This window comes from Stylophora pistillata, chromosome 3 (genome assembly GCF_964205215.1).
Source record: "Stylophora pistillata chromosome 3, jaStyPist1.2, whole genome shotgun sequence".
NCBI classification, from domain to species: Eukaryota; Metazoa; Cnidaria; class Anthozoa; order Scleractinia; family Pocilloporidae; genus Stylophora; species Stylophora pistillata.
This window is the reverse complement of record NC_142521.1, coordinates 29,723,548-29,740,306: the sequence shown is the minus strand read 5'-3', so window position 1 is coordinate 29,740,306 and position 16,759 is coordinate 29,723,548. Positions and strand designations below refer to the sequence as shown.

Below are 16,759 nucleotides of genomic sequence, written 5' to 3'. Positions count from 1 at the left end.
GCACATCAGTCCAGCGCTCTGTTAATTGAGCTAACCAGGAGGCGCTCACGGAATAATTGTTAATGCAATGTGAATATTTTACCCGAAGAAAAAACCCCATCAGGTTCCAAAAGGAGGAAAGAGGAGAGGGGATGAATAAAGTAAGACTCAATTTTCAATAGTCGCCTCCTCCACTCCCTCTGTAGTGGCCCTCCTAGAAAACCATGTTATCGTCTCCAGAATCTCTCCGGCGAATCCAAAGAAACATTCCCGCCATATCTTACGGCGCGTAGAGCCTGGATTCTATTCTGAGATTCAAAATGGCGGAGGACGACGAGGTGGAAGTTCGAGGAATAAAAAGACCTCTTGTTGAAAACTACAGCGACGATGAGGAAGAAGAGGAAGCTCGAAGGAAACAAGGTACTGCTAGTAGACAAGGCTGGATAATGTAACTCGAAATGATGCGAAGGGCAGGATTGTTGAAGATTTGATCGTGATCCTCGTGTTATTATTTAATGAATTACTGCTACAATCTCCTGCTAAAACATTCCCCTTTGCTTCCTCCCTCGTCATAGTTGTTAACGGTAAAAGTTCCAGGAAGAAAAGACGCAACGTTAAGAGAGGGGAGCAAAATTTGACAACTATTGTAGTTCTCATCTGAGAGAGGTCACGTCTGTGATGGTTCTTTTTTCTCTTCACTTTGGTTTTGAGTTCTAGCTCGTTCCATTACAAATGGTACTTCCGATCCCTTCATCACTTTTTTCAGAAACGTTACCTGGCTTATTCACGCGATTAATATAAATTTATGATAAATAAAGTAGCTTTTACTTTCAAACCCTTTGTACAGAAAATACCCCTCTCGCTCCAAAAACAACCAAGTCAGATTTTATTCCCTTTTTTTTTTTTTTCCAGAACACAGTGCTTATCAGAGTAGACATTGTCCTTATCTTGACACCATAGACAGGTACTGTTGAATATTTACTGATCATGTACTTAAAAAAACTTCCACACAATTAAACAAGGAGAAACTTTTGTGAGTTTTGAAATTGAGTAGATTTTGCAAATTGACCCCCCAACCTCATAAAATTAGTTTCCTGCAGGAAAAAATATATGAAAAAAATTTAAATAAAGGGTAGGCTTGGGGAAGGAATAGTTTTTTTTTTGTTTGACCTTGTTGTTTGGGTCTTTCCTTCAAGGCAGCAAAGATTGAAGAGTTGTCACTAAAGTGTGATGTGATTCAGCAAGTAATCAAATTTGTTGCTGTTACATTTCCTTCTGTGTTAACTTTCTGCTCCTTGATCCCAGAATTACAAAAATTAGACCTCAGCAACACAAAAAAGCTGCAGTCTGCTAAGAAAAATGAGACAAAATGTTGCTTTTTGCTTCATCTAAATGTAGTGATAGCCTCTTTATAGAGTACCAGTAAGTCCTTGTATCATATTTCATAGAGACTTAATTTCATCATTATTTTACTTAACCTTCTCTCTCCTTTTAACATGATTGCCCCCAAGTTCTTTTTTCTTTTCATGTTTATTGTAACTGAGTGGCAGACATGCCCTAAATAACCCAATTTTCTTACAGGCATGTTCTTGATTTTGATTTTGAGAAGCTGTGTTCTGTGTCGTTATCTCACATCAATGTGTATGCCTGCTTGGTGTGTGGAAAGTATTTTCAAGGTGAGAATTATAAGATTTCTATGTCGTAGTGTTACCAAAAAGGGATGATAAAGTGTTTTATGATTTTTATTTTTTTCCACAGGCCGTGGACGGCGCTCTCATGCTTACACACATAGTGTACAAGTTGATCATCACGTTTTTCTTAATCTCCATACACTCAAGGTGAGACTGACTTGAAATACTTTGTCTTATGATTACAAGTAAAACTTGATTAATTTAATTCTATCTAATTTATTAGCTTCAATAAGTAGTATCTTAGAAATCGACTTTGAATAAAAGCTAGCGCTAAGAAGTCACGACGTTTCGACCTCTCTGAGGTTATTTTCAAGTGAGTAAGTTTTCCAAATCACCATAAATATGTTGAAGCAAGTTGAAGATGATAAAATGTGGCGAATGCTAAAATATGTGAAAAAGTGTAAACAATATACAATGGAAGAGAATAAAAGAATAAAAGATTAAAATAATCATAGCACGAATTGTTCTATAAAGAAATAGTTTGGCGCGAATTGAATAGCACTGTTTGTTTAGGGTTGGTTTCAGTTCTTTGATAAAAAACATTTCAAAAACAAGGCAGTCAAATTTGTTCTAACACTTCCTTAAGATTTGAAAATTCTGTGTGATGTCTTTTGGCTCCAAGTCCTGCTGATCCCTGAGGTGGTGTCCGATTGCCGATTCTTTGTGTTCTTCAATTCGTTGTTGTAAGTGTCGACACATGTAGCCGACACAGCCTGCATCACACAGGCCACACTGAAATGAATACACCACCCATTGTTGACTCACAAGAGGGGGTTTGTCTTCCCTGACCCTAATTTCATTCTTGATTATTTTATTATTTTATTCTTTTATTCTCTTCCATTGTATATTGTTTACACTTTTTCACATATTTTAGCGTTTGCCACATTTTATCGTCTTCAACTTGCTTCAACATATTTATGCTGATTTGGAAAACTTACTCACTTGATAATGACCTCAGAGAGGTTGAAACGTCGTGACTTCTTAGCACTATCTTTTATTTCAAAGTTTATTAGCTTTGCCGACAATACATACAATATAGAATGTGAATGAATTACATTAACGATAAGGGGCAGGCAACCACAACAGCGATAGCCAATTACTGTGGTCCCCAGTTGGTGACCCTTTATTAGTCTCCAAGTATCTGCGGTCTTTCCTTACACTTAGGTAGCACGGAAAGCCGTAAAAATCTTGAACAAAAGCTCATCTTTCAAACCGGCAGTCTAAATCCCACAGGGATCAACGAACGCTTTTCATTCCACTAATTTATTCTTGTTTTTTTCGTTGCCATATTCCCACCAATAACGTAGCTCCATTCTCTGCCTTTAAAAGCACACGCAACCCACAATTCCTCTATTCGCTCCGATGAAGGGCTAACGCTCGAAACGTCAGCTTTTGGAATCGTTACGGTGGCCAATTTACCACTTCAACTTTGTTGATATATCCAAATTATCTGATTATCAGTTCTCCCCTCAGGTCCTGCAGCAAACTTATTTCCTTGTAAACTAGTGGAGAGAATTTGATGTTACTGGTAGATCAAGAGAACAACTTCTATGTGATAAGTTTGGGTGACCTCATTACCTGCTTACTGAATAATGTAGAAATGGTTTTGAAAATGATTTCACTATCCCAAAGCATATGTTTTTGGGAGGGAAACCACTTCTTTTGGAAATTTTTTGATAAATTTGTCTCATGAAATTTCCAGACACTGCAGACAATAGATGAAATGTTCATAAAGCACCATTTCTTCATGCTATCAAAGTGCATTGAAATAGAATGAAACTCATACTAAACAACAAGTTTTTGACAAATCAGAGAATGTAGATTTGAAGGTAATTTATAATATATGAAATCATTATGATGATGATTAAAGAATAATGTTAAAACCATTTCTTTCAGTTTTACTGTTTACCTGATAACTATGAAGTTATTGACTCTTCTTTAGATGACATAAAGGTAAGTTTGAACAACTGAACTGAGGTTTGAGCTGTTTATATCTTCAATTAATGATCATACAAGTCAATTAATAGAAAACACTACTCATCTTGTAGTGTCAAAAAAAATGTTTGCACAAATGTAATTTCTATTATACCTTTTTTTTTATTGAAATTGTAATCAAATGTACATAAAAGTATTCATAACCTAATGGTTGTATTTGTCTATTCAATATTGAAGATTGAAATTATCACAAATATAACATTTGATGGGAAAAACTGAAGTTATTGCACAAGGATAATTACTTTTTGCAGGTTATCACTGTCTCAAACAAATTATTTGAGAAGTCTTTCATATGTACAATGAAAATGCTAACTGAAGGTAACAATGATACGGCATTCCTGACTTGATCTTCTCAGATCATTTTAAAGTATAAATTGTGGCAACAATACTGTAAGATATGGAAAGCAACTAAATAGATAACTGTTTCTTTTTAGTATGTCTTAAACCCAACGTTCACCAAAAATGACATTACGCTGTTGGATAAATCAGCAAAGCTGTCCAGGGCGTTTGATGGCACTACTTATCTACCTGGTAAATCTTAGTATTTTATTAGATTCAAGGAATAGTAAAGCCCCCCCCCCTTTTTTTTTTAAATTTGGTATCATGGTATTTTGCTGTGCTAGAAAAATAACATCATAACTGTGCTTATTGTGATCTGTCTCATTTTTGTCAAGGAGAGATCAAAATAACTTGTTTAGACACTGCCAGACACTTATTTAAATCTCTCAAAATCATTCTATGCTACATCATGGATATATCAACAAAGTTGAAATGGTAAATTGGCCACAGTAATGATTACAAAAGCTGACGTTTTGAGCGTTAGCCCTTCGCTCCGATGAAGGGCTAACGCTCGAAACGTCAGCTTTTGTAATCGTTACGGTGGCCAATTTGCCATTTCAACTTTGTTGATATATCCAAATTATTTCGTTACCCCCACCGACGCAGCCCCAAACAGTTTCTTTAGAAACTATCAGCCTTTATTCATATGCTACATATGGCTCTCTGTAGCTTTTCCTACATCTAGGCTGTTTGGTTTGTAGTAAAACTCTATTTAATTACAAAAATTTAACTTTTAAATCGGCTCCCTTGATCCCCATTTTACAAACAAACATTTTTCAAATAACTAATTCATTCTTGTTCTTAATGTTGTCATGTTCCCATGAATGATGAGGAGCTAAATTTTTCTGCATGCTAAGGACATACAACCCATTATTCATCTATTTCTTCTGACACAGGGCTAACACTTGATCAGCTTTAGAGGCTCTGTACAGTGGCTAATTCACATCATTAACTTAGTTGATAAAACCAAATTTTCCTGTAATATCACTACAGTTTCTTTACAAACTTATCCTCTATTTATTTGTCTTGTTTATTAGGCTTTTTATGTTGTATTCTTTTACAGGAATTGTTGGATTGAATAACATCAAAGCAAATGATTACCTGAATGTAGTATTACAGGTATGGAGTATGATAGCTCCTAACTCTTCACCTCCCATGATCTGATTCAGAATTCTCCCTACTGGCTGCCAAACATTTCTTTACTCATAAATAAAGAGAATTTAGTATCTTGTCAAAATAAGTTTGTCAATTCCTATCTCCAGTTTGATAGAATTAGTATTTTAAATATGAATTCTATTAAAAATCTTTATTAAAATAGTGATACTGTAAGAAGAAGTTTCTAATAATCAGGATTTTCACAGACATTATTGACACATCACTTACAAGAAAACTTTTTAAAAGAGCATTTTTCGTATATTATTCTTCTCAATATTAATTACTGTGAGTCTTTCCTTGATCTTGTGTTATCTATCATCTTTTGTTTATAACTTAATTCCTAATTTCCTTCCTTTAATTTGTTTTGTTTCATTTTAATGCATGGAAAAATGTAATTTGACTTATTATTAAACTTAAGGCATCTAATTAGCTGAACTACACTGTCCTTCTCCATGTTCTCTCTCTTTTTTGTATTCATTAAAATTTGAAATTTTTGAAATGGAGGAAAAACTTTAACAAAAGAGGACAACAACAAAAAACACAATAATTTAGCTTCATGTTTTACATCCTAATTGTCTGGGTGAGGTTGATTTTCTTGTGTGCCAGTTCAATGTTACAAGTCTGGTTCATGCATTGATTGGTTGATTTGTCTGTGATGTCATCAGCCTAACATCTTATTAAATACCACATTACCCGCTTGTATGCTGTTGACTGAACAGGACAATCTTACTTTTATATTATTGATGGATTAATTATGACTGATCTTACTGAGTCTTATAACCAGTAATGTCCTTATTTCAATCTTCAGGCATTGGCATTTGTTCCACCAATTCGGGATTTTTTCCTTCGAGAAGAAAACTATCAAAGCATCAAGCGTCCTCCTGGAGATATCATGTTTCCCCTAGGTAAGAACTGAAATCAATGCAAGAAGTAGCAAGAGCATTGTTCACTTGGGTGCATGGTCCAATTCCAATCTGATAGAGAAACGTTACAGGTCATGCTCCACAAATGATTTCGAGTCTTTGCATATAACATTTTTCTCTGTAAGTAGTATGAACCTACTGGGAGAGTAGTTTTACATATTCAAATGAAACACTTGTTAGTACCTCTATTTATTTAGTAAATGTTTAATCCTGAACTCCTGAGATCTGTTTGCTAATTCTCCCCTCTGGCTGTTACACATTTCCTTGAAAATTAGCAATGAGAATTTTATAAGGATTAAGATAACTTTTACTTACCATTAGTTTGAGTATTCTCATTAATTGTTTTCTGAATTAAGTATGGGTATCAAAGTCATATGTCAATAAGTTTGTTGTTCATCTCTTTACCCCTGTTACCATTCTTTACTACATGTCAAGTGTTTTTAATTAAATAGCATTTGTTGAATTTATTACTTTGTATGGTCATTGACTTCCTGTTTTGCACTTTTGTTATTAATAGTAAACAGGTTTGGAGAGCTAATAAGAAAAATTTGGAATCCACGTAACTTTAAAGCCCATGTCAGCCCTCATGAGATGTTGCAGGTAGGTGCACTACTCTATATTTTCATCAGAACTTTCCTCAGTAAAGCTTGTTCTTGTATATTTCAATTACCCACTGTTGTCAGTAATGATCTACATTAATTTTCTGATTGTTGATTCGAACGCAGAAAAAAAATCAACCTCTCCTTGTTAATTATTATGCTCAACACAGCGAATCTGCAAAGATTATGGATAAGCAGTCTCAGATCGAGTTTCAAAAAAAAAAATTAAACCAATTGGACCCAATTACAACTGTGAATTGGAGCAAAGGTGGACATCATCATGCAAGATCTCAAAGTAAAAACAGTCTAATTTTGTTAAATGTGGGAAAATGTGAGGGACCAAATCTCAATTTGTTTTAGTTTTGATTCTGATTGGTTGAGTTTCTGGATCAATCACAGAGCAAAGTCAAGCACAACCAAAGTAACCATGGCTTACTTACAACACTCAATTGAAAACTAATCTTGATAACAACCTGTTGGAAACTTGTGAAACACATTGCATAACTGGTTTTTTTTAAACATTTGTGAATATAGGAAATCATATATTTGAACTGCAGTTAAAGAAATGAGTATGAGAGTGATCTTCGCAGTAATCAACACTACTTAATAAGCAGTAGTGAAGATAAGACTTGAAAAATGTTCAGGCCCGTACGGGATTTGAACCCATGACCTCTGCAATACCAGTGCAGTGCTCTACCAACTGAACTAACAAGCCAACTGGGAGGTGGTCATTACCGTATGTTCATTTATAATAAACCCGTGAGGTGATGAGTCAACGTTTGTGAATATATGAAAATCATATAATGTGAACTGAGGTTGAAGAAGTGAGTTTGAGAGCAATCTTCGCAGTAATGAACACTACTTATTTAAGCAGTAGTGAAAATGGTCTTTTTAAATGGGTCGGTAACATTTGAGTAGGAAAGTCTTTCATGTATAAAGGCTAATACCACAACCTTTAAATCCTTAAATGCCTAAGAGTAATTAGCATCTAGTTTCTCCAAACAGTATCACCCCTGAATCAAAGAGTAAGGTCATGAGAATAGAAGGAATGATCACTAACCTAAGAGGCTCTTGATTGTTTAACAAATTCTCCTTGTCAGCCTATTAGGAAATGTATAGAGAACAGTATGGAGAATTTGCATACTGATGTTAGGGTGTGAAGAGTTAAAAAAAAAAGATTCAAACAGTTTCTCTTTCTTTACTGTGACTAAGGAGTACTTAATGAATTCTTTTTTAAGGCTGTGGTGCTTTGTAGCAAAAAGAGATTCCAGTTTACTGAACAAGGTAAATTTGGTAATTTCCTGTGTCTTTAACCTTCTCCTTAAATTGTTTTCCATAACCTTCTTGCTGGTGCATGTAAAAGTGGCGTAGTCAGCCAACAAAAAATGTGGTAAATGTTAGAATACTGAAACCTTTGGGGATCCCCTCAGGGACCCCTGAGTGACTTGCACGGGCACCCCGAAAATGGGAAGCCATGCACGTTGCGTTGTTGAACTTACGAGTCGGCGGGCATGTTAAAAACCTTGTTACTAGACAAGTTGTCAAGTTTATAATTATGCTTGATTGAATGATATTATTATAAAAGTAAACGATTGACTTCTCAGAAGAAAAGAATTCACCAGGGAGCTTGTTTGATGTTTGAAAATTCAATCAATAATTCCTTCAATGTCAGTACTGTAATAATTTAGTTTGGTTTATCAGGTGATCCAGTGGAGTTTTTATCATGGTTTCTTAACTCTCTGCATACAACTCTTGGTGGAACAAAGAAGGCAACAAGCAGTAAGTTGACCTGGGAGTGTTTGTGGAACATTGCCCCTTAAACTTCCTTGAATAAAATAATGTCAGTTTGCTGATAATTCAGAATTTAAAAGTCTCCTAAGATCTTTAAAACTTATTTAAGTAAAAACAGAAAACCTGCTTGAATCACAGGGAAATGCAAGTGATTAAGTTGAGATTTGTTTTACTATTGCATTTGATTGGATGGGGCACATGTTCTGGACCAATCACAGAGTGAAATGAAGTAAAACCAAAGCAATCCAGGATCCCTCTTCATTCTCAATTGAACACTGCTCTATGATGTCAATAAATGGAAACAAAATCCATAAAAGAACTTCCATCATGATGGCAGTGGTAAAATGGGAAGTCAAACCCATGCCCCAAACATCATGTGTTTCCAGACAAACTTTTGTTCAACACAACATTGCTAAGAATATTTCCGGTCTACTTAATTCGAAATTGCCAAACATCTCTTTCCTTTACAATAGTGAGATTTATCTTATATAGTTCCTTTTACTCCAACATTAGGTGTTATTTACAAAACTTTTCGAGGCAAGATGAAGGTGACGTCTCGAAAACTTCCCCAGACTGAGGTATGAAAAGAAACAACATTACCCTTAGTATTCTTAGTTACAAATTTTAAAGAGTCCTTTCGATATTACACAGTGGATAGCATTGACGGTGCACTCTAATTGGCTACTCAAACTCTGAATATCCTTTGCTATTCACCTCTGAGCAATGTGCATAGGATTTGCACCTGAAATTGTCAGCATAGGTGGTTAGCAGTGGATAAATACCTCACTGCTTTGTGGGTCAGTAAATATCCACTAATAGCTACCTTCACTTTGTAGAATAGTTATTATTAACAAGTTTATGATAAAATTATTCTTGAATTTCATGTCTACCATAATTGGGTTTTTTGCTTAAATTTCCATATCTGTCAAAGAATGAGGAAGAAATTAAGAAGGTTGTGGATGAAGAAGAATATAAAGGTAAGCAGTTGAACTTTTATTTTCGGTCAGAGAGGATGCAGTCAACTTTAAAGCTTTTTTCCCAGAAATAAAACAAGTTGAAAGATCAAGAATGGAATTGAGAATAAAGGAAGATAAGCTGCCCCTTGTGAGCCAACAATGTGTTGTTTATTTTTTTAGTGTGACCCGTGTGATGCATGTTATATTGGAGTGATAGGTTTAGATAATTTAATTTACTTAAAGTTATTATTTTAGACTCTTTTGAACTCAAATCCTTAAATTGGTTTTAATTGTTTGTAATTGTGTAATTTATAACACATCTTAAATGCTTGTTACATTTTCTTTAATTTTTGAAACTGTTGTTAGTAGTTCTGTACCAATAATTTATATTTTTCTAGAACTTGAAAATGACCCTGGAGAGTTCAAAATGTTGTTCTTTTTTATCACTAGTTTTTATCACAAAATCTATATCTAAGAATGTTCTTATAAAATTGTGAGAAAAACAGAAAATTCCCTGCTTGAATTTGATCTTTTTATTTTGTTTTTGTGCAGAAAAAATAACTGATTCACCCTACATGTACTTGATGTTGGATATTCCGCCATCACCACTTTACAAGGTATTATACTGTTTTTATCACAATGTGCAATGCTATGCTTTCCTGTTATTTGATAAAGACATTTGTAAGGAAACAATATATTAAAGTATTCAGTCAGTCTTCAATAATTTGATAAAAAACATTTAAGGGTATCGATGACTGTCAAGAAAGAAGCACTGTCATTTAAAGTGCTGTCTGCTAATTCAAATGTGTTCTCTTTAGGATGAATATCAGCAGAACATCATTCCACAGGTTAGTACTCCAGATTTTACTTGCTAAATGTACTTGGCTCAAAGTTGGCTAGTCAGAAGTTGAAATTTTTTTTTTTTTTACCCTTGAACCCTGAAGATCTGATTGTTAATTCTCCCCTCTAGCTGCTAGACATTTCCTTTTAAATTAGTTATGAGAATTTGGTATTAAATCAAGATAATTTCTGCCTGATAAGTTTGAGTTTTCTCATTACCTGTTTGTTAGGTTATAAGGAGAAGTTATATGTTTATCACTTCTAGGAGTTAAAGGGTTAAGATGAAATAATAAGATCAGTGTCAGTATCTGAGTAACTGCACCCCCACCCCTCCCCTAAGCTTGTTATCAGTTGTAACTGCACACCTACCCCTCCCCTAACCTTGTTATCAGTTGACTGTTGTTATGTTAAGGGAGTGGGGATGTGCAGTGCTTAGATAATGGCATTAATCCAACTATTGAGAACATATGATCTTTGCTTGAATCTATTAGCTTTGGGGTATGAACTGTTGGTGGGACTGCTGTAATTGGTCAGCAGTGTTGTGCATGCAAAGAAGCGCCTGTAATTGGTCAGCAGTGTTGTGCATGCAAAGAAGCGTCTGTGTGTTTGGTGTAGAAAGCATGGCTGACAGCCTGAGTAAAGTTTGCTCATTGTGTTAGTCCAGCTGTTCCTGTTCATGTCTGTGTCAGCCGGTCAACAAACAAACATAAATGAACAAAATTTTATAACATCTAAAACATTGTGGTTAAAATGTTTTCCTTTCCCCATTTCCAAGAGCTCGAAAATAACAATCTACAAATCAAAAGTTTACAAACTTAAGATATATGCAATTTTCAAAACTTGGACTATGTAGTTTCTAAATTTGTTGACAAGGAATTGTCATGTAAAGATGGTTTAAATAACAAATTAAGTAACAGTAGTTACTTAAAAATCTCATTGTTGTGTCAATATTTGCCATTTACTTGCAAAATAACCATTTTTACGAAAAACTTACATTTGTGTAGAAGGAAGCCCATCCATGATTTTAAGAGGCCTAAATTTTCTATTGTGATTCTTTAAAGTTGATGGAACAACTGGTTTACTTGCACTTAACCTTTTTTTTTTCTCTCTTCTATCAGGTGCCATTGTTCCAGCTTTTAAGTAAATTTGATGGCAAATCAGAAAAGGTATTTAGGAATTGTATTTTTTCTGCATCTGGATGTTAAAATATTAAAAGACATTCACATTATGCTTTTATTTAATAGGAATATAAAACATACAAGGAAACATTTGTCAAGAAGTTTGAACTCACAAAGTTACCAACCTATCTGATCATGTGTGTTAAGGTATGTCTTATTTGTAAACAATCAAATTTATTTTTTTCCTTAAAAAAAACAAACAAACAAACGAGGAAGGCAAAACTGATTTGGGATGCATGAATTATACAGAAGTGCAAGGGAGAATTCTTCGAAGTTTGATTTTTCTGGGTCTTGTTTTCATACATGTATGAAATTTAAATATTATTGTGACAGCATAATCTTTACTTCTGTTATGTAGAGATTTACAAAGAACATGTTCTTTGTGGAGAAGAATCCCACTGTTGTGAACTTTCCAGTCAAGTAAGTTGTAATATGACAATTTGATAATCTCTGATATTTATGTTAATCCTTTAGCTCCCATGAGTGACAAAGACAGAATGCCCTCCATCCAATATGTGCCCCCTCTCTTATAAGCACCCCCCGTAGAATTTGTTTTTGTTAATAAGCCCCCCCTATTGTAATAAGTACCCCTATTGGGTACGCATTCTCATTCCAATAAACATACCTTTCTAATTCAGTGGCAGCACTGTTGGAGTACATGTTTAAAGCCTCATAACACAAAATCAACAGTCTTTTGTCCCAATCTCTTCACTATTATGTCCATAGGAGTGCACAGTTCCTTCAATTAAATAATCTTGTTTCAAAATTTTGCAACTGGCGTGGTCATTCTAGCTAGGAAGGATCCAGGGATAACAAGTCTGTTTTCCATTCTTCTCAATTCTTTTCAAAATAAACATCAAAGCTTTTGGCATATTCCACTGTTTTTCAATAAAGAAGTAAGCACCATGTTTCCAACGAGTGACCTCACTCAAGGAGCCAGGTGTTAAATCAAATATTTCCGATAAGCGCATTGTATGCACCTTCCTACTTAATTAACAAACTACCCTTGAACCTTAAATTATCCTTGTGCTTACCTTTATATTTTTGCGTTAGTATTCATCCCTACCCCTTTCCTGTGCGTTTAGCATCATAGCAGATTAAATCATCATTACTTGTAAACATATTTTCAGGGGGGTGGACATGGCAGAGTTCCTAGTTTCAGACCCAAGTGTACAAGATGCTCATCCCCATACTCAATATGATCTGATTGCAAATGTTTGTCATGAAGGAGAGCCAAGCAAAGGTAGATTATTGCCCCCTTCTTTTCCCACCAACCACTTAAACTGTTTTATAGATTTATAAGATGTGAAAGATGTCAAGTCTGTATCAGATTGCAAATTGATAAACCAAGTTTAGTGTACTGTGCCCAAAACAAGGGCAGGACTTATTTTTGTTGAATCAGGTACAAGCTTTGCAGACCATTCTGTGACAAAGTTCCTTCAAAGACTCTGAGTTGTTTAGAACTACACAATTTTGCATCTGCTTGTGTCTGGGCCTTGATACTCAACCTAAGTCTATTGGTTTATTAAATACATTATATTTTTGGGTTGGTAAACCATGCAGTTGTCAAAATAGTCAAAATAAAACTGTTGTTGGTAGCTTTACTGCAAAAGAGGAGTTGTTGGAGAAGAGATGGGGGGGGGGGGGGTGCAGGAAGCAGAAAAATCTTTGCTTTATTATAAAGAGAGGTTGCTTGCATTCATTTACAAAGTGTTTGAAACACCTGAGGCCTTTTCTTGTGGCAAAGGAGCTTACAAATGTTAACAAAGAATTAATGTAAACATTCTGTAGACACCTTTCATGTAAAGTAATGTCATGTTGCTTCTTTTCACAGGAGCCGGAACTTTCAAAGTTCACATCCTACACAAAGTAAGATTCTGTGTTCTTGTCCTTTGTGTAATAAGTATTGTTATGTGTAAAGGAGTGACAATATTACTGAGGTTTATTTTGTCTGATATGTATGTTTAGGGTGCAAACAAGTGGTTTGAGCTTCAAGATCTTCATGTTAAAGAGATTTTGCCTCCAGTGATAACTCTCTCTGATTCATATATACAGGTATGTAGCATAAATAACTTTAATCAGTTTTGTTATTTTTGAACCTGGAAAAATTCGGGACACTTATTTTGGAATTTTCAATATTGAAATCAGAATTCAAAAGTCCTTCTAAGACTGGTAAACCCTGTCAAATAAGCTGTGTACCCTACACAGATTTTGGTGAAAAAATGTTGTTGAAGAAATAGAACACTGCATTTGATTGATTCAGGGGTTTTTATTTATTTTTGATTATTTATTTTATTTAATCTTTATTTAAACACGATCAATTCATCAGCCTATAAAAATACATATCACATACGCTAAGATATTTAAAATTAAAACTACATACTATAACGCTAAAGCTGTTTTCCGTGAAAGCCGTGCGTTAGACTTAAAGAATGTCATTGATCTTACGTTTAAATAACCCCAGAGACTCTGTGTTCCTTATATCGCGTGGTAGACTGTTCCGTAATGTGGCGTCATTGTAGCTAAAGCTTTTTCTGTAATAATTAGTGCACAGTATTGGAACATTAAGCTTATTTTCAGAATCCCTGAGGTCATAAGCAGAGTCACGCCACGTAAACTTTGAATAAAGATACCTTGGAGCTAGCCCGTGCAGACATCTAAACATTATGGTGGCTTTATGGATTTCCTGCTGGCGTGCAAGATTTTTCCACCCTAAAAACTCGAGTAGCTCAGTTGCATCAGCATCGTAGTTAGAGAATGTCAACACACGGGCTGCTCTGTTCTGCAATTTCTGCAGTTTGTCTTGTAGGGTTTTCCCACAGCTACCCCAAACAATGTCACAGTACTCAAAGTGAGGTTTTACTAAAGCTTGGTAAATGAGATTTAAGGTTGATGCTGGGATCAGGTGCCTAATTCGCTTTAGGGCCCCGATACTAGAGGCGATCTTTTTCGTTAGTTTTTCGATGTGACTATGCCAATTGAGTTTATCGTCTATTATTACACCAAGCGATTTTTTAGCTGTAACCCGGCTCACTTGAGTATTCATTCTAATTGTTGGTGAAGCTGTGAGAGTATTCAGTCTCTGCCTCGGCCCTATTAGCATGAATTCGGTTTTAGTCATGTTCAACATGAGTTTGTTCACTTGTAGCCAGTTGAAGACGTTTTCTAGGTCTTCATTTAGACAAAAATGAACGTTCTCAAGGTTGCTTCCCGCATATGTGAGGTGCGTGCGAGTGATGCCATTCTAAAACCGCACAAAGGAGGCAATATTGAGACAGATTTTTCAGCCTTTTGGTTGCTTAATTGATCCCACACGGCATTGATGGACAGCACATGATCTCATTCTAGGTGCAATTTAAAATTATTATAAAACTGCTCATTACCTTTAAAATTTAAGTGCAGTCCACCTTTGTTGAGTCCACTATGAGATATGTTCTCATGATGGATTAATTTCCATCCATTTTGATGGCAGAACTTCTTTAGATGCTTGTTACCATCTCAGTGGTCCCTAATGGCTGGGTTTTATCTTGGTTTCTATCAGCATGAAGCAAATTGGTGTATTGCTACTCCAAGTAAGGATATTGTAGTCCACCACAAGGAATCCCTCCCACAAACCCAATCCCCCTCCAAGCATTCTGTCAAGCTTTCTTGACGGTTTGCAGGTACTCATCCATACTCTGGGTTAAAACAGGCATTGCACAAGGAAAGTGGATTGCCACAGAACAAAATGCAACAATCTATTCAAAGCACTAAACAGTTGGGGTTTGAGTCTCTCACAGCTAAATTTGCATAACCAAGATTTTCGTGATCTCATTTGGGTAATCTAAATTAGGGCTCTCGATTGTTATTGTAAATTTCTTTGTTCATCTGTCAAAGAAAAATTGAAATCTTACTTTGTCTCTCTGTCGCACAGATTTATGAGTTACAAAAGGATAAAGCAGCGATGGATACTGTTTAGTCAGAAAGAGAAGAAAAAAGTGGAAAGGGATTAGGTCCCATGAGTGTGAACCTGAAATAAAAGTTACAACTTTACTGCTGTGGCTATGAAATTTCAAGACACTTTTCAGCTGAGGGAAACCAACTCAGTTCAATACAACTGATGAAAAGTCCAAATAAAGTTAACTGGCAAATCCAGACTTACCATTAAGCTTCCTTTTGGTCTCTATAGTGTTCTCCTAAAAGAGCCAGAATGGTGTGGCAATACTCTGTTTATTTTCACATTTAGCCTCAAAAAGAGCCTTTTCTTGTTGTTCAGTTATAAGCGCATTGTACATAGGTTGTATTTTTATGGAATAGAAACTTTTAATGAGTAGTCTTTTTTTTTATGGCACCTACTATTGGTGAGACTTGAGTTTGTTATACTCATCTGTAATTCCATTTCAATACATGCAATAAAAAGAGCTAAATCATTCATTGAAAGGTTCTAAAATTTTGTGGTAAAGAGATGTCAAAGAGGAAACTGTTTTATTGCATGGCTTTACAGAGCACATCTGGTCGAACGTGGGTACTGGCTCATTTCTTTCTTTGTAACATTGATGAGGACATAACACTGCTTATTAAACCCTAGATCATTGGATAATGCAATTCAGGACTTTTTATTGGCTTAGCCATAATGATATATCAGCCAATATACCATAATCTACAAATATGGTAAGGGTAGGTGTCAGCTTAAAATAATTTAATAATTTAATTCAATGCTTTTAATAAAACAATTATTCCACTTGCGCTTGTTGGATATGAGATGATTATAGCCAACTCATATCCAACACACGCTCATAGAATAATTGTTAAAAATACCAGCACTCCAAGGTTATCAGACAATCTTGCAGAAACAATGAAATTCCCCCCCCCTCCCCTTACGTACAGCTTCCCAAACTCTACATTAGGTTGTAATGGTAACCACAAGAAGGGAACTCAAATTGATAATATTTTTATCTCCACTAAAAGGAGTGATCAGCTGTTTTCATCCAAGGGCAGTTGTATTTTAGTGAAATATTACAGATGGTTATTTTTGAGTTTCAGTCAGGTTCGTCCATTTTAGCAAACACCAGTTTATAGAGCTAGTTGACGGACTTGGGAGAGGGTGCTAAGGGGCATGATCCCAAATTAAACACATCTCCAGATTACTGTAAGTCAGGCAGCAGTTGTACACCAGACAATTTTTTGGAATTTTATATTTTGTTAAGGTTCTTGGTGATCTTATTTCAACCTTCTCCTTTCAGTTATATATTCTGGGTTGTTTTGTATATTGATCAAACTGTCTTTGCCGGCTTACAAGCATGAGTGAGAAAAAAAAACCAAGATAATCAAACG

The 16,759-nt window shown here is 35.2% G+C and overlaps 1 protein-coding gene and 1 non-coding gene across 2 annotated transcripts; one reads left to right on the top strand and one right to left on the bottom strand.

Annotated features, from left to right (window-relative positions):
• Positions 1-259: 259 nt before the first annotated feature.
• LOC111343121 (ubiquitin carboxyl-terminal hydrolase 39) lies at positions 260-15,865 on the top strand. Its single transcript, XM_088751523.1, has 22 exons — positions 260-399; positions 892-943; positions 1,561-1,655; positions 1,738-1,817; positions 3,567-3,623; positions 4,100-4,196; positions 5,068-5,123; positions 5,968-6,064; positions 6,600-6,682; positions 7,920-7,965; positions 8,383-8,460; positions 8,986-9,050; positions 9,404-9,449; positions 9,981-10,045; positions 10,247-10,276; positions 11,387-11,434; positions 11,513-11,593; positions 11,805-11,866; positions 12,577-12,689; positions 13,281-13,315; positions 13,415-13,501; positions 15,360-15,865. Exons 1-22 carry the CDS (start codon positions 300-302, stop codon positions 15,402-15,404), a joined length of 1,518 nt encoding a protein of 505 aa, XP_088607649.1. The 5' UTR covers positions 260-299; the 3' UTR covers positions 15,405-15,865.
• Positions 7,324-7,396, bottom strand: Trnat-ggu (transfer RNA threonine (anticodon GGU)). The gene has a single exon. It is a non-coding gene; the product is annotated as a tRNA-Thr (tRNA).
• Positions 15,866-16,759: the final 894 nt, after the last annotated feature.